At 47.9% G+C, this 23,817-nt stretch overlaps 1 protein-coding gene across 7 annotated transcripts in view; it reads right to left on the reverse strand.

Moving 5' to 3' along the window:
• The window catches only part of LRRC2 (leucine rich repeat containing 2), a 30,510-nt gene that overhangs the window by 5,606 nt on the left and 1,087 nt on the right, over positions 1-23,817 (reverse strand). The window contains exons 2-10 of one of the 7 annotated variants that reach the window (XM_016141373.2): positions 13,653-13,796; positions 11,434-11,641; positions 9,355-9,511; positions 7,650-7,786; positions 7,011-7,154; positions 6,019-6,164; positions 4,540-4,563; positions 4,408-4,479; positions 840-976 (exon numbers count right to left, since the gene is read on the reverse strand). In XM_016141373.2, coding sequence (XP_015996859.2) covers positions 840-976; positions 4,408-4,479; positions 4,540-4,563; positions 6,019-6,164; positions 7,011-7,154; positions 7,650-7,786; positions 9,355-9,511; positions 11,434-11,641; positions 13,653-13,777 — 1,150 coding nt within the window. In that variant the 5' untranslated portion in view covers positions 13,778-13,796. Of the gene's footprint in view, positions 1-839; positions 977-4,407; positions 4,564-6,018; positions 6,165-7,010; positions 7,155-7,649; positions 7,787-9,354; positions 9,512-11,433; positions 11,642-13,652; positions 13,797-16,074; positions 16,759-19,823; positions 21,936-21,967; positions 22,556-22,592; positions 23,722-23,817 lie in introns of those variants that run through there. The other 6 variants (XM_016141371.2, XM_036219545.1, XM_016141369.2 and 3 more) reach the window with 6 other exon arrangements.

Consider the following 23,817-nt stretch of genomic DNA (forward strand, 5'->3'; position numbering starts at 1 on the left):
TCCAAGGATGGCTGGGGGAACCTGACCTCAGGTGGTCTTCAAAGTCAAGGGGACAGGGACCCCCCCTCCCTAAATCCACAGGCGTGGCATCTGTCAGGGGGAACACTGCTTACAAAAAAAGAGAACCCAAAAAAATAAGGGATAACTCTCAGGCGTCCACACCCAGAAAGCAGGTGGTGATTAGAACAAAGACTAATTTATGCCTGCTTCCTGTTTATGTATTCCTGTGACGGGAGGATGTGGCCCTAAGCCTTCCAGAACACTTTGGAAAGAGCCACAGGGAAGAACGCTTCCTGTCTTCTCCTCCTGCGGCACCGTGACCCCGCCCCCCATGCTCCCCGGTATTATCACTGCCCTATGGGGAACCGAAATTAAATGGGTCTGTTTACTAATCTGTCATCTTCTTGTGTTTTTCCCCTTGGTGTTTTGATACGGGTGTACCTCGATTTACGGAAGAGGCGACTTTTCCTAAAATTGGACTTAAATGGACTTTGAAATGGAATCTTGTTTTCCTATCAACCCGGATGCACTTTCGTTAATATCATTTAGTTAAAAACTCATGTACCATTAGGAATGCAGCCCTCCCGTTTGACGTGTATGATTCCCTGTCAAATACTTGACGACGTATCAAACATTCACATGTACCAGGAAAATCGGATATTTGAAGGAAACGTATCTTTTTTTTTTTTTTTTTTTTGGTAAAGGGAAAAATAATTTACAAAATAACCTGCCCCTAACCAATTAACTTTCCGTCAGTTCGACTTAGATCCACAAACGTCGCATGAGTCAATGGAATTCTGTACCCTCATTTGAAACACTTTTCCCTACGAGTAACCTACCTCTTTCTTTAAGATCTTCGATGTAGGCTTTCATAAATTCTTTATCAAAGTGCTGACGATCTTGTTCACTTTCCATCTTTTCCTCACCATCTTGGCACTTGGTGTTCTCGATAGGATTGTCCATAAGGCTTACAAATCTATTCAAGAGAATGTGGACAATGTCACGTTTTCACCTGTGCATTTTTAACTGCGAAAGTGCTCTCACAGTGATGGAGGGAAGAGGCAAGAGAATCAGAATATCAAATCGAGCTGCATTCAGAGACTGCAATATGCTGGTCAGCTCTGCAGCCAGCCCACTAGGATGTTAAGGGGGGGGGGGAATTTTTCAAACGGCCGACTTCTGCTTGCTTGTTTAATGTTTAACCAGGGTGTAGTGCTGGGAGATATTCTGTGCAAAGATATGCTAATGTTAAGGGTGTCGTCATCCTGTGCAAAGATATGCTAATTGCTAACTTCTGCGTCTGTAAACCTGCTTGCTTGTTTGTTGTAGTTTTAGGCTTTATAAGCGGCCTCCTCTGGAAGCTCGGGGCTGATTCTCTGGTGGGGAGAGTCAGTCGCCAGCCGGCTAATAAAGGCTAATAATTAATCTCAATTGGCTCCGTGGGTCTTAGATTTGAATGCGCCACAACAGGGCACCTGCAGAACAAAAAAAAAAAAAGAAGATTTCTACTGGCATTGCTGACAACCTATTTCCCTATACCCCCTGAAGAGAAAACAGGAAAAACAGAGTCTTTAAGTGGCTGCCCTACACAAAATAAAATGATTCATTCCACAGGGCAAAAACCGGGGGAGCCTAAGGACTAAAGGCGGGGAACTGCCCGCAGGCATTTCGCTCTGCATATTTTTACCTTCTTCTCACTCTCCACACTCTTCCCCTTCCTCACTGTATGTCCATATCAAAGGAAGTGGGTAAACAAAGTCTTCAAACTGTAGCTCACAGGAACTAAAGCATGACATAAAAACCGAATTCCCTGATCACTCAGGGGCCCCTTTTTTTCACTGTCCTGTCTCCCTAGGTTCTCACTCTGAGAGGAGACCACGCTCTGTCTGCGGGGTGTTATCCCTTCTCTAGTAAACTCTCCTTTTGACTGTGACTTTGGTGTGCATATTAAATTCTTTCCACACTCCGCCAAAGAACCTTCTCTCGGTGATCTGCCCCCACTCAGGGAAATTTGCCCTGTCCTGTCTCATCAGGAGGTCAACATTCGTGGTCCTAAAGACATCTCAGGGTTTTGCTGAGCTGTCTGCCTGGTGGAATCAAGGAGGAGGGTCGAGGGTGAGCACCACCTGTTGATATGAAATTTTCCGTTTTTCCTTCTGTTTTTAGCACCAGGACCCAGTCCACATCTCCCTGGACCTGAACTTTCTTGACCATTAAGTTTCTCCAGAGCTCTTCAGGGCTCACAGGCTCATTTCTGGTTTTTGGTTTTTGTTTTTGTTTGTTGTTTTCCTCCGAGCATCAGCCTATTTCATCTTCTCTTCATCGGTCACCACGGTTCCAGCTACTATGTATCACCTGTAAATGTGCTCAGGTCTCTCACCATCACTGTGGGTTTAGTTTTTTTAATTTTTTCCTCATTTTGATGGGGACTCAAGAACTGTTCAATGTGTGGTCAATTCACCATCATTAACATGGCGTTTCTTGTTCTTTTTACAGTTTCCTTTTTATATTTAATCTGAGCCTTTATCTAGCTATCTTGCTATATGCTATATACATATATAAATATACATATTTATATTTATATATATGTAGCTGTGTACTGTAAAGCTTCTTATGCTATAAAGTGAAAAACTGTCTTCACCTTTCTCTAGCCAAGTTCCTCAACGGAGTGTTAAGTCATTCGTACCTTCTCCACTGGTTTATGAAAATTCCTGTATCATGTCTTAGGGTCGATTTCAGGACTGCCTAATAATTTATCACAAATCATTGCCTGGTACCGCGTCATTTTGATCATCACACCTGTTAAATACATCTTGGTAAGGCAAATTCTGTCACATTCCTCTTGTTTTTCAAAATTATCATTGCTGTTCTTAGCTTTTTGCCTTTCAGATACACTTTCACATCAGTTTTTCGAGTTCCAAAAAAAAAAAAATCCCACTGGAGTTATAATCGGAATCCTATTGCACTTAAGTATAATTTTTGGAAGAAAACACATGATCTTTTCATCCAGAAAAGACACAGTATTTCTTTCCAAATATTCAAGCCCTCTGATATTTTTTTTTGGAACATTTCTTAGTTCCCTTCATACAAGAGAACTATTTTTTCTAGGGGTTTTCCTGAATATTTTGTATTTTAGTTTATTACTATTACTGCCATTATTTCTTCCATTCTTTCTCTATAGGTTATTGCTAAGACATCAGTGAGCTATTGACTTTTTAACACAAACGTACCTAGTCTTTTTACAGAATCGTTATTAATTCAAAGAGCCCCTATCTGATTCTCTTGGATCTCCAGGTCCTACAGTTGTATCCTTTGACATGACTTCAGTTACCCGCACACAGGTCACAGTCGTACCCTGACCAGAGGTCCCCCTCCCGCCCGTGGATGTGAGACTGTGACGCCTGCTCCCCGTTGCCTGGATGCGGCAGGGGTCGTAGGGGTGGGTCTTGCTACCCCCTCGCCAGGGGGCCTGTCTTATCCAGGGGAAGGGCTAGGATCGGACAGTGGGAACAAGATGCCTCACACTCCCATTCATCTTGCGCTTACACAGGAATGAAACTAGTCTCTCTTTTTGTAAGTTAACCTCTTCGTTTCTGTGTGCTGTGCGTCCTATCGCGGGGCCCTGAAGGTAAGGGAGATTGATGCTCATAGTGAGCATCTGCCACCGAGAGAACTGGGAATCCCAGAGAAATATTCCCTTGAAGGTGGTTTCATCAAGCAACTAGTGTTCAAAGCGTACAGGTCTGTGGACCCAGTGAAGAAGTGACTCTCACTGGAGCAGCCTCGTGCGGAGGTTCCTGGTGAGGCTTCGAGCTACTGGGGATGGGCCAAATGGCCCCAGGCAGAGGCGATGGGGGAACCCCAAAACCCCAAACTCCAGCAGGACACACCAGCATGGAGCCAAGGGGACGTGCCCTGGAGCTGGCTTCACGGGAGGGTGGAGCCAGGGTTTTCGAAGCCCACTTCCGAGGTGAGAACGAGGGTTCCACTTCTCACCCCGGCCTGGAGTCTGCTCATATAGCGTTTGCATGGATGGTTTTCCTTGGTTCGGGGTAGTGTGCAGGTTTCTTTAAGGAAACCAAAGGCAGGTGGGGCAAACAGGGAGGATCCAAAAGCCACTGACCCATCCAGGCCAGCAGCAATGTGAGTGCTGAGCATGTGCCCTGCTGGGCCTTCGACTGTCACGAAACATTGTCCAGAAACCCTCTGAGCTCTAGCTCCCCATGTCATTGGCCAAAAACTTCAAAGTCCTGTAAAAAGGCATCCGAATTCCTATGAACGGGGATCAAGGTCTCAGAGAACCATCTAAAGCCGGTTCTTGAGACAAGTGCCCAGGCTCCTCCAGACGCCCCTGGCTCCTTACCTTGTGTCTGAATGCATCTCTACTGGGATCTTGGGTCTACTCACTTTAAAGGCGTGGATGAGTCACAAAGGGCAGTCGGGAGCTCCACCAAACGGTCCCCGCTGACCACCAACAAGCTGAGCTTCTTCAGGTTAAGCAACTCGTTAGGAAGATAGGTCAGCTTGTTCTTGTACAAGAGAAAGGTCTGCAGTTCTTCCAGCCTAAGAAGACGGAAAGGGGCTTGGAACACAAGGACGCGGGTTCGCGGCTCAGAAAACCAGAGTGGGTTACGAATAAGTTCTCGCAGGAAATTCCTACTTAGTTTATTTTTTTATGCGTGACCCTTAGGAGAATCGGCAAATTTTAAAATGTAAAGATTTAAATGAATCTAAATAAAATTTAAATAAATAAACCGTGCCGTGCCAAGTGACACGATTTGGTTCTTTTTTTAAAGTTTTGTATCGATTGCATTGCCAACCGAAGACAAAGATACAGGAGCAGCATAAAAACAAATTGCATAATACACAAAAGGCTGCGATGGGGCCCAAAATCGCGATACGTTGCTCCAGTGTCTGCCTCACTCCAAGGGGGAGAGGGCCCGGGAAAGAACTAACTCACACTAGAGTTGGAGTGAAAATAAACGAATTTCGGCAACATATTTCCTTTTGTATGTCTTGAAAGCACAGTTAGTCCTCTCTCCTCATAGTTTTTTTTCTCTTCGTATTTTCTAACCTTAAAATTAGAGGAAACCTGCAGATTGAAAAGAAAACGAGTAAACTATGTTCCAGATACGTTTTGCTCTGTTTTCCATTTTATTCTAACTCGGTGAGGCCTCGCTCCAGTTTTTTCTTTCATTCATTTGCAAGATCTCACTGACCCCACACACATTTCGCCAAGTTCTCTTTGTGTTTCAGGCTAAATAGTTCCCGTTTAGCCTCACGAACCTAGAAAGCACCGATACATGTCACATGCACCAGGAGAAGGAAAAGGCCATAGGAGGTGGCCTTCGGGGACGGGGACTGAGCCGTTTCTGCCTTCTGTGTCATGACAGCTTACGCTGCTTTGTAAAGGAGACTGTGGATTCCTAGAAGTCAGAGATTTTGTTTCTTTCACCACTTCAAACCCAGCCCACTCTCCGGACCTGCCATACAGGAGCCTAATAATATTGGTGGAATGAATGAATGAATGAATGAAAGAAACTTACACGGCTCAGTGTAATAGCTATTTTTAAACATGAAATAAAGATATAATTTAAAACTCTTTCTAAGTATATCAATTTTATTTGAAAGATTATGTATAAGAAATCAATTAAACTAATTAAAATTATCCTCAATGATATTTCAAACATAGAGTGATAGGTTTCTATTCCACATATAATAATATTTTTACCTTCTCCTTCTATGGAGTAAAGGCAAGTTAATGATGGAATTCTATTGGGAACCAAAAAAAAATGAAGATGTGTTCAAATTCACATATATATCCACATATATGTATGATGTGGACTGGAAATTGTCTCATTATTTAAAGAACCAAACACATTTCCTAGAAACAATGAACTCTGGCAAATTCATTGATTTCAAAGAACATTCATGTCTTCTGCATGTTTAAAGCGGTACCCGTGTTTAAGATGTTAGTAACTAATTCATACACCTCACCTTCAGAATGCAAGTAGCTACCTGTCTATATCTTGTGGCAGGTCATTCAGGTTATTGTTGCTGATATCCAACCACTGCAAATTAGACATCCTGAGGACACAGATCGGGACACTGGAAAACTTGTTCGCTGAGATATCTACGAATGTAACTTGCTTCAAATTACTTAACTAGAAAGGAACAACAAAATATTCCAATTACTTTTGTAAGAGTAGGAATTAAGTTCGTCCAATAATTTTTAGATTGACGTTTCTTCCCAAAGACATTTCTATGAATATTTGCAAAACAGATCAAGACGGAATGTATTTTGGACCACTGTACGACCTGTTGGGGGTGCTAAGATGAACAGCCCACGATGACTGCCCGTGAGGAGCTGACGCTTTCATGGAAAAGCAATGCGATTTTACACAGTAGATGGACAAGACGGAATTCTCAGGGGTGATGGAGATATCCCGAAACCGAATTGGTACAATGTGCATTTATAACAGGTGAATTTGATGGTATATGAACTATATCTCAATAAAGGCAGGGGTGGAGGTGTACAAGAAGGTACAGAGAGACCGGCCTAGGCTGTTGTCCCAGTCCCGATGACAGACAACACGGGCCTGGACTAGGCTGTTGATGGAAAGGTGTGGAGCAGCGGTCAGACACTGAACAGGCTCCGGAGGCTGCTCGGCAGGGCTGACTTACGGAGCGGACAGGGGGTGAGCAAGAGCGGTCGCAGACGACCTGGCTTACTTCCGGTCTGAACGTCTGAAAGAAGACACAGTCGCTTTCTACCTGGGGAAGGCTGGGGACTGACACGTGCTCAGGGGATCGTGACTCTGGCCGTGCCTCTCACTGGGACCACCACCTGGGATTTCCTGGGGCGAGGTGGATGCTGAGCGTAGAAGCAGCCACTTCCTCTCCCCTAGAAGTTTCAGGAAAGGAGACGAGCACCCCTTCTAGGACTACGGGCAGCGGCCAAGGCCTTGTCAGAACCTCCCCAGCAACGCTAGTTTTAGCCTGTTCATTACCAGCAGACTGTGGTCTTTATCTCCCTTCAACGCAAGAAGCTCCTCGAGTTTTATGTTGTGATAAAACCTGTTCGCTTTCAGCTGCTCCATTTGATCAGACGATGGCTTTAAATCATTTCTCCAATGAATACAGACCAAAAGGAACTATCGAATATTTTTTAATTAATGGACTTCTTAAATCCCATCTGTAGGACTTACTTTAGTTATCTACAAGTTTTGGTAAGAGTATATAAAACTTTTTTAAAAATTTTACCCTCCTTATTTATTCCCAGATGTTTCCAATTTATTTCACCGTTGTGGACAAATAAATCAAGATCTGCATTACAGCCAACGGGCATCACATATTAAGTTTTTATTTAATAAATATGTGAAATAAAATATGTTATGCGAAATAAAAATATCTTTTGTGAAAATAGGACTTTTTGCCTAGTTGTCCTTTGATGGCATTTCTGAACTTAAATTCAGGTCCTGGCCTGGTGTAAGAACATTTTAAAGACCTTATAATAGCTGGTATAGGGTGATTGAAATGTCAGAAAAATGTGATATAATAGAGACAAATTTCATCTTTTAAAACTTCTTCCCCATATTATAGGCCATACCATGTCATAAATCATAAGGCAAAAATGTTTACTTTCTTACCTCAAAGGGGAGCTCAGTTAATTCTAGATTTCCAGAACAATCCAGTTTCTCTAGATTTTCACAGTCTCCCAGTTCTGGAGGAATGCTCCTCAGATGGTTGAAACTCACATTGAGTTCTCTCAGTTTCTTCAAACAGCCTGTCATCAGAAAAAAAGAAAAGAAAGAAAATTAACATCCACAGTGTTGGTCCTTTAAGGTCTACTAAGAACAACAACACAAAAAAGATGTAAAATGTTTCTATAAATGATGGTGGGGATGGCATTAAACATACTTTTGTATTTGTTTAAGCACTTCCTATTAAACCTCTGCTCATCATTTATCTTGAGCCTTTTGGTCCTCGATCAGTGCACTTTTTTTGCTTACTCTTTACCTGTTTAACCCTTCTTAAAACTACAGGTGAGGTGACTGCAGGTGATTTGTCCTCCAAAAAGCTTGCATCAGACCCCACAGGGTGCCAACTCTTTTGCAATTAGATGATGAATGAAATCGCAGGCAAAGCTTGGGATGTGGTCCAGCCCCCAGGAAGCATGGCGACCGGCCATGGCCTGTCCGTGGGCTCTACCGAGAAGTGAGCTAGCTAGGTACCAGAATGTGCACAAAGCTTTGTGTGGAATGATTCGAGCAAGTACGTTGTTTATAGACTGCATGGAATTCACTTACCTTTGGCTTCAAATTTACATGGATCTAATTAATTGCTTTTTAATGACCGTGCTTTAGAAAAGAAAGTAAGTCCCTTTCACAGGCAGGAAGCAAACGTGCTAAGAATAATTCTGCCGATGGAGAAACACTGCCTTCCAATTCTGTCTCGACTGAATAAATAAATACATAGCCAGTTCCAAACCAGAAACTAGCACAAAAGCAAATAAATATCGTTAATATTCCAAAAAACGTATCATAAATGTTCTAAGGCATTGAACACTTTAGCGCTCTTAACCTAATTTTTTTGAAATTAGGAAACCGACGTTTTTGTTTACTGCTGCAGAAAAGGCAGTCAACAGACACATCTCTTGCCATTTTATATAGGGGAAATAGGCAGGGCCATTTCTGAGTCAATTTTGTTGGTCTCACCGTTTGTTGGAAGGCAATGTTAATGCCGTGACGTTGGCGGCCCCTCGGACATACCCTGGTACACACTGCAAGCCTTACAGTCGGTACTGCAGTCCAAGCAACAGCGGTCATGGGGCTAATACACAATACAGACTGTTTCTCTTCTGGGGAGGACTAAGCAGCCCATGAGCACTGTAGTGAGTTCCATAGGCGTGCGAGGATTCTAAAAGTCTGCAACCCAGGAAAGGGCCGTCACCCATCCATGCTGGCGCCCTGGCCTCGGACTTCCGGCCTCTAGAACTGTGAGCGTTAAATTTCTTTCGTTTTATAGTAAGCCATAAGCAAGGCAGCGCTTTGTCAAGGGCTATTTCTACAGCTAAAAGAAAATGAATAATAAGTTGCTAAACACAGCCTTGCTTACTCACGACACCTCTAGCGTCTGAGCAGCTGGCCAATGTCTGTACGTGCCGAGTTACGCAGGTGAGATGGTGGCTTCACCACCTGAAGGGGACGTTGCGGGGACATGGACAGGCAGCTCTGGGAACACAGGAAACCGCCCTGCCCGGCAACTTCCGGGGGCAGGAGGAGGAGGAGGAAGTCCCACAGCATCACCCGCCCTCCAGACCAGAGCCCCGAAGGCCCCTGCTGAGCAACATACCAATTTCAGCTGGAAGATGGGAGATTTGGTTTTTCTGCAGATCCAGAATTCTCATCGCTTCAAACAGCTCAATATAGGTAGGAATGATTCGAATCAGGGTATTGTTTATGTGCCATTCTTCCAGGTGTGTCTGCTCCTTCAACGAATCTGGGAGCTCCTGAAATAGGTGAATCACAGCAGTCAGCACTAGGTCCTTACATGGCGGAGGTGAGGGGCAGCGAGCGCAAAGCCAAGGAAAACCCTGTGTTCATTTTTTAAAAACCAGAAGCGAGAACATTAGTCTTAACTGTCAGCTCTCCAGCCATTTCAAAAAGAAAGCAGAGACGCTGTCTGTAGTTGTCGTTAATCCCACAGTAACAGATTAGCCCGATTTTTAAAATCCCGTGAGTTCACGGTGTCATTAAAATCAAACTCCTGGTGAACACAGGTGACCAGGCTCACACCCATAACCATGACATATCTAACTCAGAACATACCAATTTAACGTCTCCTAAAAATAAAATCTGTCCAGGTATTAGGTTTTTAACTTTGTGCTGCATTTCCCTTCCTCTGTAGCTGCTTTTAAAAATACTTGCTAAACATCTAATATTCCTGGGCCAAACCTCTCAACGTTTTTATGAGCCAATGGGAGGGAACGAGCTATAGAAAGACAGCGAGGATTCCGCCAACGTCCAAGCTCACCACCTCCCTGGGCCTGCGCCTCTGAAGTGACAGAGAGGAAGTCAAAGGTCCCCAAAGCCTCCCCTCACTCACGTGTTTTGGGATAAAATTGTAACGGCACTGAAAGGTACGTATAGACTTGAGGGGGGCTGTTTGTTCCCTTGAAGAGATTCTGCTCTCCACGTGTTTACGAGCCGTCTCTGCGAGCAAGGTGCGCCTCGCACTGAAGGGATGGGACAAAGATGAGGACCGCACACCTGTCCCCTGACCTTGCGAAGCTGACCACGGCAGAGCCCCGGAGGGGCGGGGGGGGGGCACTCCCCCGGGGCGAGGTCGGGGATGGGAGGAGAGGTGGCAATCAGGAGGTCCAGTGACCCTTTTGCTTGGCAGTTGGTAGTACCTGTGATGTGCTTAATGATTATTGTTGTTGGATACATAGGTTAACCTTTTAACTTATAAAAGAATTTTCACCTCAAATATGATTTCACATTAGTCCCATAAGATAAGCAGAGTGGGTATTATTTGGACCCCTTGAAAGAGGAAACTGAAATTCAAAGACATTGAAATGAGTCCCTTAGTGTAAAATGGAAATGCAGGCCCCTTGCTAAAAATTATTAAGACTTTCAAGACAGTGACAGCAGAGCATTCAACCAAGCACAAGGCCCTGTGCAACCGCCCCTGGCACCCAGCGCGGCACCCGGCCCTGGACGAACCACCCTGGCCCCTCCCGATCCGACTGCAGCCCACGGCACGCTGGGTGGTGTCCTGCTGCAGCTGAGACAAATGAAGAGCTGGGTCACCAGGGTGCTGACCCCAGGCTCGACAGAGATGGAGGGCAAGTCCCGGAGAACCTTGTCACACTGAAACGGACGACAGCCTGAGTTCGCCCGCCTGTGCCTCCCAGGTGCCACTCCAACCTGGAGGCGGCAGGTCACCGGCAGCCCTGGACACGCCGGTTGGGGGAGCGAGCTCAGGGAGCACCTGTGAGCACTTGGGGAAAGAAAGGGGCGACATCTTGGTCCTGACCGCAGGACCTCGGGAAACCAGGCTCGCTGTCTGAGGAAATTCTGCTGCTGCTCCATTCCTGGTGACAGGTCGGCAAAGGCACCACCTGCTGCGGGGTGTTAGCCTAGTGAAAGGCTCCATTAGTTTTTTTAAAAAAGAGGGGTGTGGGCAACCGTTTATTTTAAATGTCTGCAGGAAGACAGCAGCTCCAAGCGTTTTAAAGGCTGTGCATCCTGGATCCAGCCTGGGACGGATCCAAGTGGACCCCGCTGCTCCTCCCGGGACCGCGCGGCCTGGCTCGGAGGAGGAGACAAGAAGACCCGGTTCGGGGCAGACCCCCTCGCGCAGGGCCACGGCCGTGAGCTCAGCCCCGCGGCGCCCGCCGGCGGCAGCCACAGAAACGCGTCGACTCACCCTCCAGTGCTCCCCCGACAGCTCAAACACAAACGCGCTGCTCCGCTTGTCTCTGTCCTTGGAAAGCGGACTCTGCTTGATGAGGGAATTCCTTTCGATCTTTTCCAGAAGCCTCGCGCTGGTGTCCACGAAGCCGTTCTTGCAGTACAGGGCCTGCGGGACGCCCTTCTTTCTGCACTCCGCCACGAAGTTCCACTCCTCCTTTATCCTGAAACGCCCAGCAGAGGCCGCAGTTACTCTGCGGGTCATCGCCATCACCTGCGTGGAGGAGGCCACCTGGGCGCAGGCGCAGTCCTTCGCGCCGCAGACAACCCCCCCGCCCTCCGCCTTCTCCCAGCTCCCCCTTTTCTTGTTTCCTCCGCGGTGAGGAATGTAGAAGAAACCCCTAAACCCCGAGAGTTGTGAAATATGAGCAACGTGACTAAAAAAGTAGAGGAGGCGAGTTGGAAGGAATTCCTGGCCAAATTTTCTCCCTAAACTACCTCTGCATGTGACTAATTACAATTTCCTTGGATAGCATATGGTGCCAACCCACGTTTTTTGAAAATGCAAGGCCACAAGAATTTGCTGATCTTGCAAGAACATTTATGGGTAGGCAGCCAGCCTCAGTTTATAAAATAACCTGACTTTAGAAGGTCATCCGTCAGCCACCTTGGGAAATTTCACCTCCGTAGGTGAACCTGGTATTCGTGAGCTCCAGGTCCAGGTCCAGGTCAGACACCGGAGCTGGCTCAGGACTCGTTGCCTCTCAGTCCCTTCTTGTTGCTAATTTTATGACCCATCATTTCGTAACTTTCCACATTTATTCCTTATCCCCCCCAACTTGATCATGAGCTCGATGATGACTATGGACCACGTTTTGCTGCCTCTGGCTGCCAATTAAGCCATCAGAACAGTGTTTTGCACGTGATGGGCTTTTTTCCACTTAGGGATTCGGTATCTGCTCAGAGCCCCGAACAGGCTAATAATATTCTGTGCGGTACAGAAACAAGATTCATTGTCGTTTTCAATCAAACCTATCAGACACATTCCTTATCTCAAAACAGGTAGCTCACCTTTGACGGGAATTTGGTGCATTCCATGCTCAGAAACTCGGAGGCAGGCAGGATGCAGGGCTTCTAGATGTTAGAACCAGGCTGCACGTGCAGCCCTAGTCTGCGCATGGCCCAAAGCTGTATGGATGCTAAGTAGCAAGTGAAAAGAAGTTCTAGGCTTGCCCAAATCCTCTGTCTGCTGACTGTCCCAACTTGGGCAAGTTACTTAGGTCCCAACTTCCTTGTCTTCCAATTGGGGATACTGATAACCACCTGGATGCCCACAGTAGCAGCTTAATTATCAAGCATGATCAGAACAGGTATTTTGTTCGATCCAAATAGTTCATAAGAGTGGAAAACCAAAAATAAAGAAACATTCGCACTGTATACATTTTGTTTTTAACTTAAAACATAGAAATGTATCACCATTTGCCAACTTAACATAGGGTCATTGACTTTCTTCGAGAATGGTCTGCCCCTCAGAGTCCCATTCTGCCTTTTGTATATAAACCACAGCCATAATGCACCATCTAAGATTTCCGGTTTCGGTTTCTTCACAGGGAATAAAAATTATAGACACACCTGGATGTGCGACCTTCCTACCTTGTCATGATTTCATCAGTATGGTGTTAGTGCAACTGTGTTGTTCATTTTTATCACAAATGTAGTTTTCCCAAAGCACTTGACTTAGTTTTCATCTACACGATAACTCTCTTTGACTCGTACTTCGTGAGTTTCCATAAGAGTTGTCCAATTACATCGTTGCAATCTGAGTAAAGATGCCATCGCCACGGCGAACCTTATCTCGCCTTCAGCTCACGGGCGGAGGCTGGAGTGTATGACAGGACAGCCATCACAAGCTCACGCGGGCAGGGAGGGCAGCAGCCCAGCAAGGGAGCTAAGCTGTCACCTACAGAACTAGCTGCAGAGGAATTTATCACGCCATCGCTGTCTCCCCGCGCCTAGCACGGTGCCCAGGATGCACGTGGGACCTTACAGCTGCGGGCGTTACTTTAAAGGACTCGAATGTCCCTTCTGACAGCGTGAAGGCTCTGAAGTCCATTGAGCAGGTGTCACTGACAGAGAGGAATCCCGGAAGCAACCCCCTGCACACCTCAACGCTCACCTGCCCTGGTCCCTTTCTCTTAAGAAGCTACGAGCAAGTACAAAAAAAAAGCCACATACTTTTCCAAGGCACTTTTCTCGAGCCTTTCCGCCTCCTTCTTCTGCCAGGCTTTGTGCTTCTTGACACGGGTTTCCCACAAGCCTCTGATGACGGAAATGTCGAATACGACCACTTTATGCCCCATTTTGGGAGCATGAAATTACCTGTTTAAAAAAATATATATGTGTCAGCTGCATACACACACTGAAGAAAATAGTTTTACTATGAACCTTAAACTGAAACATAACTGCATCGGTTGTCATAAGTAGTGGTAAAATGCCTCGTCCCTTCCAAGGGGCAGTTGGCTAATATTCTTCCTCTGCTAGTCCTCTGGGTGAGTCAAAGCGCTCGCCCTGGAGTCAGCTCCTCCAGACGTCACTTTGTTCCGTCCCCCTTGGCTGAACTGTGCGTTCTGAAGGCCCCTGGGGATCACTCGGGCTTCATGGTTCCACATTCTACTGAGGTTTCTAGCATCTAATCTTCCCAGTAGGTTGTAACATACTCAAGGGTAAGTTTGCTGAGTTAACCAGAAACACACACACACACACACACACACACACACACACACACACACACAGAGTCATCTGAGGCTACACACTGGACACGATTAAGTAACAAAAAGCCCAATATCGTGCCAAGCCCCCCTGAGCAGTTTCCCACCTGGGACTGACCACACAGCCTAGGGACATGTTCTGTGAGGTTCCCCAGTGACGTAAACCCTCACAAGCTGCTGACCTCTCTTTATGTAATTTTCCAAGTGCGAAGAAAGTCAGACCCACATCTGAGTGAGACCTAGCAAGGTGCCTGGCACATAGTAAGCTCTCCATAAATGTTTATTGAATTAATAAGTAGATGAATGAATGAATGAATGAATGAATAGTGAATAAAAAGATCTGCATCTAGATTGCTTCACTCTAAGGCCACTCAGAGGTTTGTTTCTCTATTCTTTTTCCCAATTCATCTTTACTTGTTTGTTTTAAGTGATCATCTGCTCACCGAACAAAATGATCAGGACATAAAAGCGCGTTCTGATGTTTATTTCACTAAGCTGTATTTATTTCCCTTGTCTAAGTAAAATAGCTTTCTAGAGATTGTTTTAAACTCCCCCTAGCGACAGCATCGACATCTGGCTAAACCCATTCCCTGATCTGCACAAGCACACACGAGAGGTCGGCCGGCAAGTAGCAGGGCCGAGGCATATTCTCTGCTCTAACTCCAGACACTTCTAAACAGCAGTCAGTAGGGATGCAAAGCCACATAGCTAATCTTCTGACTCAAGCATGTGCTCTCCGCTCATGGCTTGCCAACGTGCCGGGAGCACCGGCGTGCACCTGTGCAGCTGAACATCTGCGGTCCATAATGTTAGGGTAGAGAGCCGAAATGCTGACCCCAATTTAGTCCTCTCTTTTTCTTTTTTAATTTCTGATATCTGGGACTGTCCTTTGTCTCCCTCGAAACCCCTTTCCCTAAAGGAGCTTTCTAACAAAGGAACAAATGGAGCAAGTTTTTGTGAGGACGTACGTTTTCGATTCTCGTGGGTAAATACGTTCGAGTGGAACGGGAGGATCATATGATAACTCCAGATCTAACTATTTTAGAAACTGCCAGACTTTTGCAAAGCAGCTGCACCAAGTTACATTCCCACCAGTAGCGTAGGAAGGTTCTAGTCTCCACATGCTCTCAGCACTTACGTTTCTCTTATTCTAGCTGTTCCAGGAAGTGTGGAATGACATCACTTTGTGGCTTTGATGTGCTTTTCCCTGATGACTAATGACACTGAACGTCTTTGCAAGGGCTCGTTGGCCATTTGTGTACCTTCTTGGGAGAAACGTCTATTCACACGCTTTGCCCATTTTTTAACTGGGCTGTCTTCTTATTGTTGGCTCGTAGTCGTTCTCTGTGTATTCTAGAGACAGGTCCTTTACCAGATTTATGATTTGCAAAACTTTTCTTCCATTTTGTGAGCTGTCTTTTCACTTTCTTGATTCCACCCCTTTAACTTTTAGCCTAAATATATGGTTATATGTGATGTGAGATTTTGTAGACATCTTGTTAAATTATTTATTTAACTCATTCTGGCAATGTCTTTTAATTGGTATGCTTAGGCAATTAACTGATAGGTTTGCATCTAGGTCTAAATTTCTTATTCATTTTCTGTTTGATCTCTTTTTAGTTTTTCCTCTTTTACACTCTCTTGCCTTCTTTTGTGTTATCCGGACATTTTTTTTTAGCATTCCGTTTAATTTTCTTGTGTGTGTGTGTGTGTGTGTGTGTGTGTGTGTGTGTTTTACTATGTTTCTTTGTGTAGCCTTTCATCTTTCACGGTTGCCCTAGGGACTATAAGATACGTGCTTAACTTCTTAGTCCACTTAGAAACAATATTTTATCATCTCAGGTGAGCTGTAGAAACACTCCTACCCTATAGGCCCCCTGAAGCCTCACCTTTCTGTTGCGGTTGTCCTACGTATTACATCAGTCGGTGTTATCTTTTTGGCTTCCAAAGACCAAATTTATTTTAAAGAAGCCCGAAGGAGAAAGCTAGCCATCATGCCTGCCCCGATATGCAATATATCTGTTGTACTTCCTTCCTTCCCTTTGTCCACTCTTCTAGAGGAAGTTGCTGACAAACTCCGTCTCCTGCCATCCGAGGAGATCTTTCTTCCACCTTCATTCCTGAAAATTATTTTTGTCGGATATAGAATCCCGAGTTGACACAATTTGTTCCTTTCAGTGCTGTGAGATTCTTCTGGCGTCCGGGATTCCGATGCGAAATCTGGAGCCATTTGAATCGTGATTTTCCCATAAGTGATGCATCATTCTTCTCTCAATACTTTCAAGATTTTTTTCTTTGTCTTTCGTTTTTCTCCGTTTAGTTATGACGAACCTGGGCGTGGATTTCTGTGCGTGTATCCTGTTTGGGATTCCCTTGGCTCCTCTAATCAGTAGGTTTTCTCTTTTGCCAAATTCGGGGATTTTCAGCAATTACTCCTTCAGCTATTTTTTCTCTGCACCATGCTCCTTCTCCCCTCCTTCTGGGACAGTGATAACACAAATATTATTCCTTTCGGTATCGTTCCATAGGTTCTTGAGGCCCTGTTTTGTTTTGTTTTTTTTTTAACACCTACAGCACCTGGTATTCCAAGGTGGTCTCCCACCCAAGTACTAACCAGGCTGTAGCCCCTGTTTATTTTTTATAAATCTCTTCTCCTCTCTTTTTTTTCAGATCGATAATATCCAGCACTCTATCTTCTAGTTTCCTAACCTTCCCTCCGTCATCTCCATCACGTTTACGAGCCTATCCGAGGAGTATTTTATTTCAATTATTGTCTATTTCATTTGGTTCTTTACATCTTTTTTTTTTTTTTCTTTGCTGATACTTTCTATCATTTCACTCACACCCCAGAGCGGAGGGAGAGCACCCAAGAAAGAGGTTTAGACCTCATTTTAGAAGTCGCCTTTCGGCCCACCAGATCGCAGAGAAGCCCTCCGGTTTGGTCAGGCTGCCCGCTGAGAGGCCACCTCCCAGACTGCAGGTGGAAGACCAGCTGACCAGCAGCCGATGGCTTCGGCAGGCGGTGCCGGCAGGGGCAGGAGGCCTTCAGAGCGAGGGCCACGCAGGGACTTGCAGAAGGAATGGCACCTTGGTGTGTCGCCTTTCAGACCACAGGAGGCTGTGTGCGGGCCGCGTGGCAGCTTGCAGAGAAAGTCCGAGTACAAGCACTAACAGGAGGCCTTCAGAGCACATGGGCTACACGACGGCTCTGTTTTTGGGGTCAAGCGAGCTGCAAGAAAGGGTTTTGCGCGCCAAAGCTGCCAGGTTGCGAAGGAGCCATGTTCCGGCCCCGCGGCCGGGCCAGACTCCCAGAGATGTCTCACACGGCTGACCCCTTGCCCACGACGGAAAAGGCGGGGCGCTTCTTCCTGCCACACTGTCCTCCCATGAGAAATTTTTGCGTGGTATCCATTTTAAAGGTGTTTATTTCACAGAGCGCATACACTGACGGGGGCCTTCAGAGCTGAAAGGCAGTAAGTTGACACCCGACATGGTAGGCGATCGGTCTCGTCAGGTTCGGACCCCACAGCCCAGCCTGCCTTCGGAGCCGTGATTCCCGGGTCAGATCCATCTTGACTTTTCAGTGCCGTCCAGCTGTTCCACGGCCATCGCCCAGCGGCCGCCTGAGACAGGCCAATGGTGCTAGCAGACTAGGGCATAAACCCACTCTGGGGGTCGCTCTCCAGAGCCCCTCCCCCGGGTCCCTGCAGATGCCGGGGGCTTCCGTTACCCTGCTTCTCTGTGCACTTCCCACAACTGAACTTGGGGGTCAAGCAGTGAGAGAGGACTGAGGAGGGAAGAAAGCTACGAGAGTTTTCTCCACGCTCTGGGGACCACAGCTCCTCTGATCAGAAAGGAAGTACCCCTCCTCCAGCGTTTAGGGTGACTGGGGTCCCCCACCCCCAGTCTTCTCCCACCCCCCTCATTTCTCCTACTGAGGCAGGAGGAGATGGAGAAAATAAAAAATAAAAAATAGAAAAAAAACAGGGGTTTGCCCCTCTCTCAGCATTAGGAGACCCCTTTCTGACTCTTGGAGCAAAACTAGGTGCCCCGAGGCCCAGTTCCGGGTTTCAGGCTGCCTTGAATCCGGGCTGGGCAGTACTGATGGGGAAAAATTGGGACGCACAGCACAGGTCCCACGGTGCTTTGAATCCAGGAGTCCTCCCCTCATTCTCTTACAACCATCTGCTTTTCGGAGTCCTCCTCTGGCTGCCCTGAGCATTCCACCCAGGCTTTACAGCAGCATTTAGCGGGAGAGGCAGGATGGAGTGTGCCGGCTCCTCTTCCCCAGGACCAGACACCTCTGCATTTAATTTTCCTCTTACCACTTCCCTGACTCCGTCGTCTTCAGCTCAGGAGCACCTGAGCTGAGAAAAGGTCTTAAAGCTTTGACACGAAAGCCTCCATAAACAAACGCCACGCATCGACCCGAAAACAAGAGCATGAAGTCCACAGCCAGTAATGGAGAAGCATTTTTTTTCGAAGGGAAAGGATCAGGCAGCCTAGTTTCTTTGAGGAAATGTCCGCACGCAGTCCCAGTCGACACATAAAGCAAACCGACAAGCCGAGTAGTGTGACCTGTGACTTAGCGGTGGACACAGCCCTGAAGCCGGAAGAACCGCTCGCTGTCCAGGGTGCGCGTGCTGCGGATGAAGCCGTCACGCCCCAGATTCTGGCGCTGAGTTTCTTCACGCTCTTAGGCCAGTAAATCCTTGAGTAGTAACCAGATCTGTGCGTTACCTGCTCCTGCGTTAAGGAGTTATCACTCGTTAATGTGGATAAATGTAATCTGAGTTCCTATCTTAGAGGCACAGTCTCTTCTTGATGTCTTTCTGCTCTATTTTTAAATAGCTGCAAATTAATATTAGTCTCAGTATTTAGCCTGTCTGTCATCTAACCGTGTTCACCATTTCCCCTGCGTTTTCCGAAGCAGAGAAGGAGGTGCTGTTCTTCAATTAAAGGGGTTTTGAATGTGCCAGGATTTAAATCGGGGCCTTGTCTGTACGGTGTTCTGTTTGCAACTGTGTGCAACAAAAATCAGAGACCCTAAGGATGGTAAGCGACGACCACGTCTGCTAGGGAGCTACGCGTAACGTCCGGAGATCCTAAGAAGCTAGGAAATACCTGGCATCTCCCGCAGGATGGGGCTGAGTCCAGGCCCCGTGGACAACCAGACAGGTTCTGCCTTAACCCAGGAAGACAGTAGCCCCTTGCGCGGGTGCCGAGCCCAGGAAAGTGATTTTATAGCAAGAGCCCAGTAACGAAGCCACACTGGGGACCAGAGAGGAGGCAGGTATCAGGGACAGATGCAGGCGCCTGTCACCTAACAGCTCAGAGAAGGGAAAGTCTCTGGGCAAATTCACAAAGCTCATCTCTTCTTTGTAGCATCACGTCCGGTCCATGTGCTCTTTTCAGCAGATACGTAAATGTAATTTTCTGAGCAGGAACTTTCTCCAGCACTGCAGAAATCGCACCAGGACATACTCTACCAAAGCAGAACAGAGACAAGCTCATCTATGGCACCCAGTCTGGAGGCGGCCCTCAACACGAGTAAAGCCACCGCCTCTTAGAGGAAACTTCGTTACCACGTAGAGACTCTGCCGAGCACCGTGAGAACAGTTTCCACCTGGATCCTCACCGAGTCTGACAGCAAAGATCCAAGAAGACATCCGAGTCCAGTTCCCTGCCAGAGACCTGGCTTCGCCCGGTTACAGCAGAATCACGAGCACGAGCCTCCCCAGATCTGGCTGCACCGTCCACGGCCACAGAGCATCTTCCAGAGAAGACCGCGCCAGGGACCGCGAGAGGGGGGGAGGGCAACGGCGTTGCTCACTGCGACAGAAGGGACCCTGGGGCGCAGGGTGTCCTCAGGCTCGTGCCTCTCCAGTGCTTAGTGGTCCAGGTCCTGAGTGAAAACATCAACTATTGGAGATTCTCGAAGATTGGATTCGCAGTGGCGAAGTAAATTGCAAATTCCTCCCAGAAAGCCTTTCGCGTTACCCCAGAGTCAGTGTACTTCCTCAGCAAAGGGCAGAAGAGCAAATATTCTAGGCCTTGCCGGCCAGCAGGCAAAATCAAGACTATTATACAGAGACTCACTTAACAGAAAACTCTCGGCCCGCTCCTCCCTGCGTGCCTAGGGCGGGCCTGCCCGTGCAATGAACATGCTCCCACGCTCCTGCCCAGCTGTCACAGCTGGACACATTCTCAGGACAAGAGCCACTGGCCCCAGGTGAGCAGAGGAGCAGGAGAGCAGGGAACTGCTGCGGTCAGTTTCACTCTCTGCCCCCACAACACGCAGACGCCTGTGTGTCCTCTCCTGCCGGTCATCTCAAGGCGGGCAGCTGGCTGGAGGCTAGGTGACTTGCTAAGTAACCAACTGCCGAGTGGAGATTCCAACTGCTTGGTGCCCGGCAATTGCCAACAGCAGAGTCTCCAACGTGTAGACAGTAGCCAGCGTGGGCCTTGGGCAGCAGTGAGAGACAGCTGGCCAGGTAGACAGAGGCTGAGGGGTAGAGGGGGACTGGGACAGGTGGGGGTACCCCAGCTTGCTCTCGGCTTACAGCGCTAGCCTGTCCCAGGAGCGCCCACGGGCCATACAAGAACATGCGTCAGGCCGGTGGGTTATAGTTTATTGATCTCGGCTTTAGTGGACCATAAAATATAGAAAATTTTGCTTTGGTAGATGCGGTAGCTTTAAATTAAACTCACTGATTCCCTGACAGTCTTCCCTTCGTGAAGGTAGAGCTTGGTTCCTCTCCCATTGAGCGAGGGCTACACTTAGTGACTCACTTCTAATGAATATAATATAGCGAAAGCGATGGTGTGTGCCCTCTGAGACTGGGTCCTACAAGGTCTCTCTGTCTCCCTTTCTCTCTCCCTCCCTCTCTTTTGACTCACCTTGGGGGATGTCAGCCACCATGTCATGAGGATGCTCTAGCAACCCTACAAGGAAGCAACTGAGGCCTCCTGCCAACAGCCACGTGAGCAGAAGCTCTTAAAAGTAAATCTTCCAGCCCCGGCCGAGATGACCTCGGATGGCCTGCAGCCCTGGGTGACCTCTTGACTGCAACCTCGTGAGAGACCCTGAGCCAGAATCACTCAGCTAACGATAATAAATGATTGTTTTAAGCTGTTAAGTGTTGGGGCGATCTCGTTATGTAGCCATAACTCACACAGTGGACAGTAAAATAAGAGGCTCTTATAAAAAATGAGCCTTATTTTATAGCGACATCTGGTATCTCCATCCTTGGATGCCTCACATGTCTCAAAGAAACATAAAGCCCGCCACGCCGACTCATTTAGAATCTACGCATCCCTGGCTGCCTTAATTCCCACCTCGGGAATGGCTTCACATTTACCCGGAGCTCACTCCTGTATGCTTTCTGTTTCCTCACTCTGCCCACCCACCATGCAGACATGCACACGCACACGCATGCACACACACACACACACACTCATGCACGCATCCGATTCATTGCCTAAGTCTTAAAGGGCATGCATCTCACCACCAGTTAGTGGCACATCTGGCCTCAGTTTGTGCAAAACTCACGGCCGGTCTCTTGACTTCCCCTCGCCCATGTCCAATCCATTTGCCACACAGTAGTGACAGTCGTTTTCCGAAGAGAACTAGATCATGCTGCCACCTGGCTCAAGTCCTCCAAAGACTTCTCTTTGGAAAGAAAGGAAGACCTCAGCTCCTCATGGGGCCCGGTAAGACCCTGGCATGCTCTGCCCTGGGCCAGCACCCCCCCAACACACACACACACACCACACACACACCGCCTGAACTCAGCTCCAGTGTTCGATCCTCAGCGCGGCCTTCCACGACTCCTCATCCGAAGCGGATCTGCCTGTGACTTTCTCTCTGGACTCCTGCTAATTCCCTTCACAGCCCACAGCACACGCGGACTTGTTCGATCGTTCATTTAATTATACTTTATCTGTCCATAGACGGAGCTGAGAAGAGCAGCCCCCTGGGAGACTCCAGACTTGGGCTCAGCTCCTGGTCCCCCCAACACTGAGCAGTCACCCCGTGACAGACGGGAGGACCTGGAGGGGCTGCGAGGCTCCCGTTTCCGAACCTCAACAAAGAAACCCGTGCACTGTGTATTTCTGTTCTTTGGTTCCTGGGAACCCTGAATACCCGACATTAATGGGCACTCATCGAACACAGACGGATGCCCGTCCTTGCCTCCCAGCTCGCAATCCGGAGGGGAGAACAGATGCCGAAAGGGATGCACGTCAACGCAGCAGCACGTGACCTCGACGACAGCACAGCGTGAGCTGCCGTGGGGGCCAGAAAAGGAACGATGCTCTCAGTGTGTGGCGGCGGGAGGAACAGTCCTGCAGGGACCGTGAGGAAGGGCGAGTACTTTCCCATGCTCCCTCCACAACCCAGGCTTACCAGAACTGCTTTCCAGAACCACCCGCTCTCCTGAGCCAGAGGGCATGACTGGAAAAACATGTCCCCTGGCACCAGGACACTGGTCTCCACTCAGACAGGAGGGGTGACTTTCCGGTCACCTTGTCCTCTCCCTTCTTGTCAAATGACAAACTGGGCTGGGGGGCAGGGGGTTGAGGACAAGGCCAGCGTCTGAGAGAACCTGAGGCGGGAGGATCTGGGGGAGCCTGCGAGGAGACCTAACAAAGTTCTCAGTCCAGATGCCAACACTTCTTGATGCTCTTTTTTTCAAGGCTGGGAGAGGATTGGCAGCAAGGGGGGAGGTGGGAAGCGGGGAACGGAGCCGGTGTCAGGGGGTCACCTGAGCCAGCCATGGGGGGAAGCCTGGCTCCCCACCTCCCCACCTGTCCTCTGGAGCCCCGAGACCCCTCTTTCCCATGGCAGACCAGCTGCAGGTCTTCTTCCAGGTGTACCCGCCATGTGAAGGAGGCACCTCTCATCAGCCCTGCTGAACCCGAAGGAATGACAGTAGCCAATGGGAATTTCTGGTGACACCAGCGTACCGTGGGGACCATGTGGCAGACAAGGGGCATTAGTGATACACAAATTCCATTCTATCCTCACATAAGCCCACAGCCTGGACCCAGAATTAGTATCCAAAGTGAGTTTTCTGGCAGAAACAGTGGGGTAAACAGGGGCTAAATATCAAGTGAGGTCGGTATAGTCACAATAGTTCAGCCACTCTGAATTAAATTACATTTTATGTCACTCGATCAGGGTTTCTCTGGGGACACCCTTTCTTTTTACAGTAATTTGTTAAGCTAGAAAAACCAGCCAGGAGAGGCAGATGTTGCAGCTGGGGTTAAGAGGACCGGTTAAGAGGACCGCATCAGAGTCTCGTTGGCCTGCCTGGCCTGGAGTCCAGCCGCCCTGCTCACTGTGGCACACCCCCGAGATGGTCACCTGACCGCTCTGAACCTCGGGTTCTCACCCCAGCCGGCCAGCCGGGGTGTCACAGCCACCGAGCTCATAGGATTGGTGAGAGGATCACACGTGGGAATTGTGTCAAGTGCTTAAGATAAAACACCTGGCTCCTAGTAATGCTCCAAAAGCATTAGCTATTTAAGAAAGAAAAAAAGAAGGGAAGGAAGGGAGGGAGAGAGGGAGGTGGGAGAAAGAGAGAGAGAGAGAGAGGGAAGAAAGAAAGAAAAGAGAGAGAGAGAGAGAG

The sequence above is a fragment of the Rousettus aegyptiacus genome, unplaced genomic scaffold (assembly GCF_014176215.1).
Source record: "Rousettus aegyptiacus isolate mRouAeg1 unplaced genomic scaffold, mRouAeg1.p scaffold_m13_p_4, whole genome shotgun sequence".
NCBI classification, from domain to species: domain Eukaryota; kingdom Metazoa; phylum Chordata; class Mammalia; order Chiroptera; family Pteropodidae; genus Rousettus; species Rousettus aegyptiacus.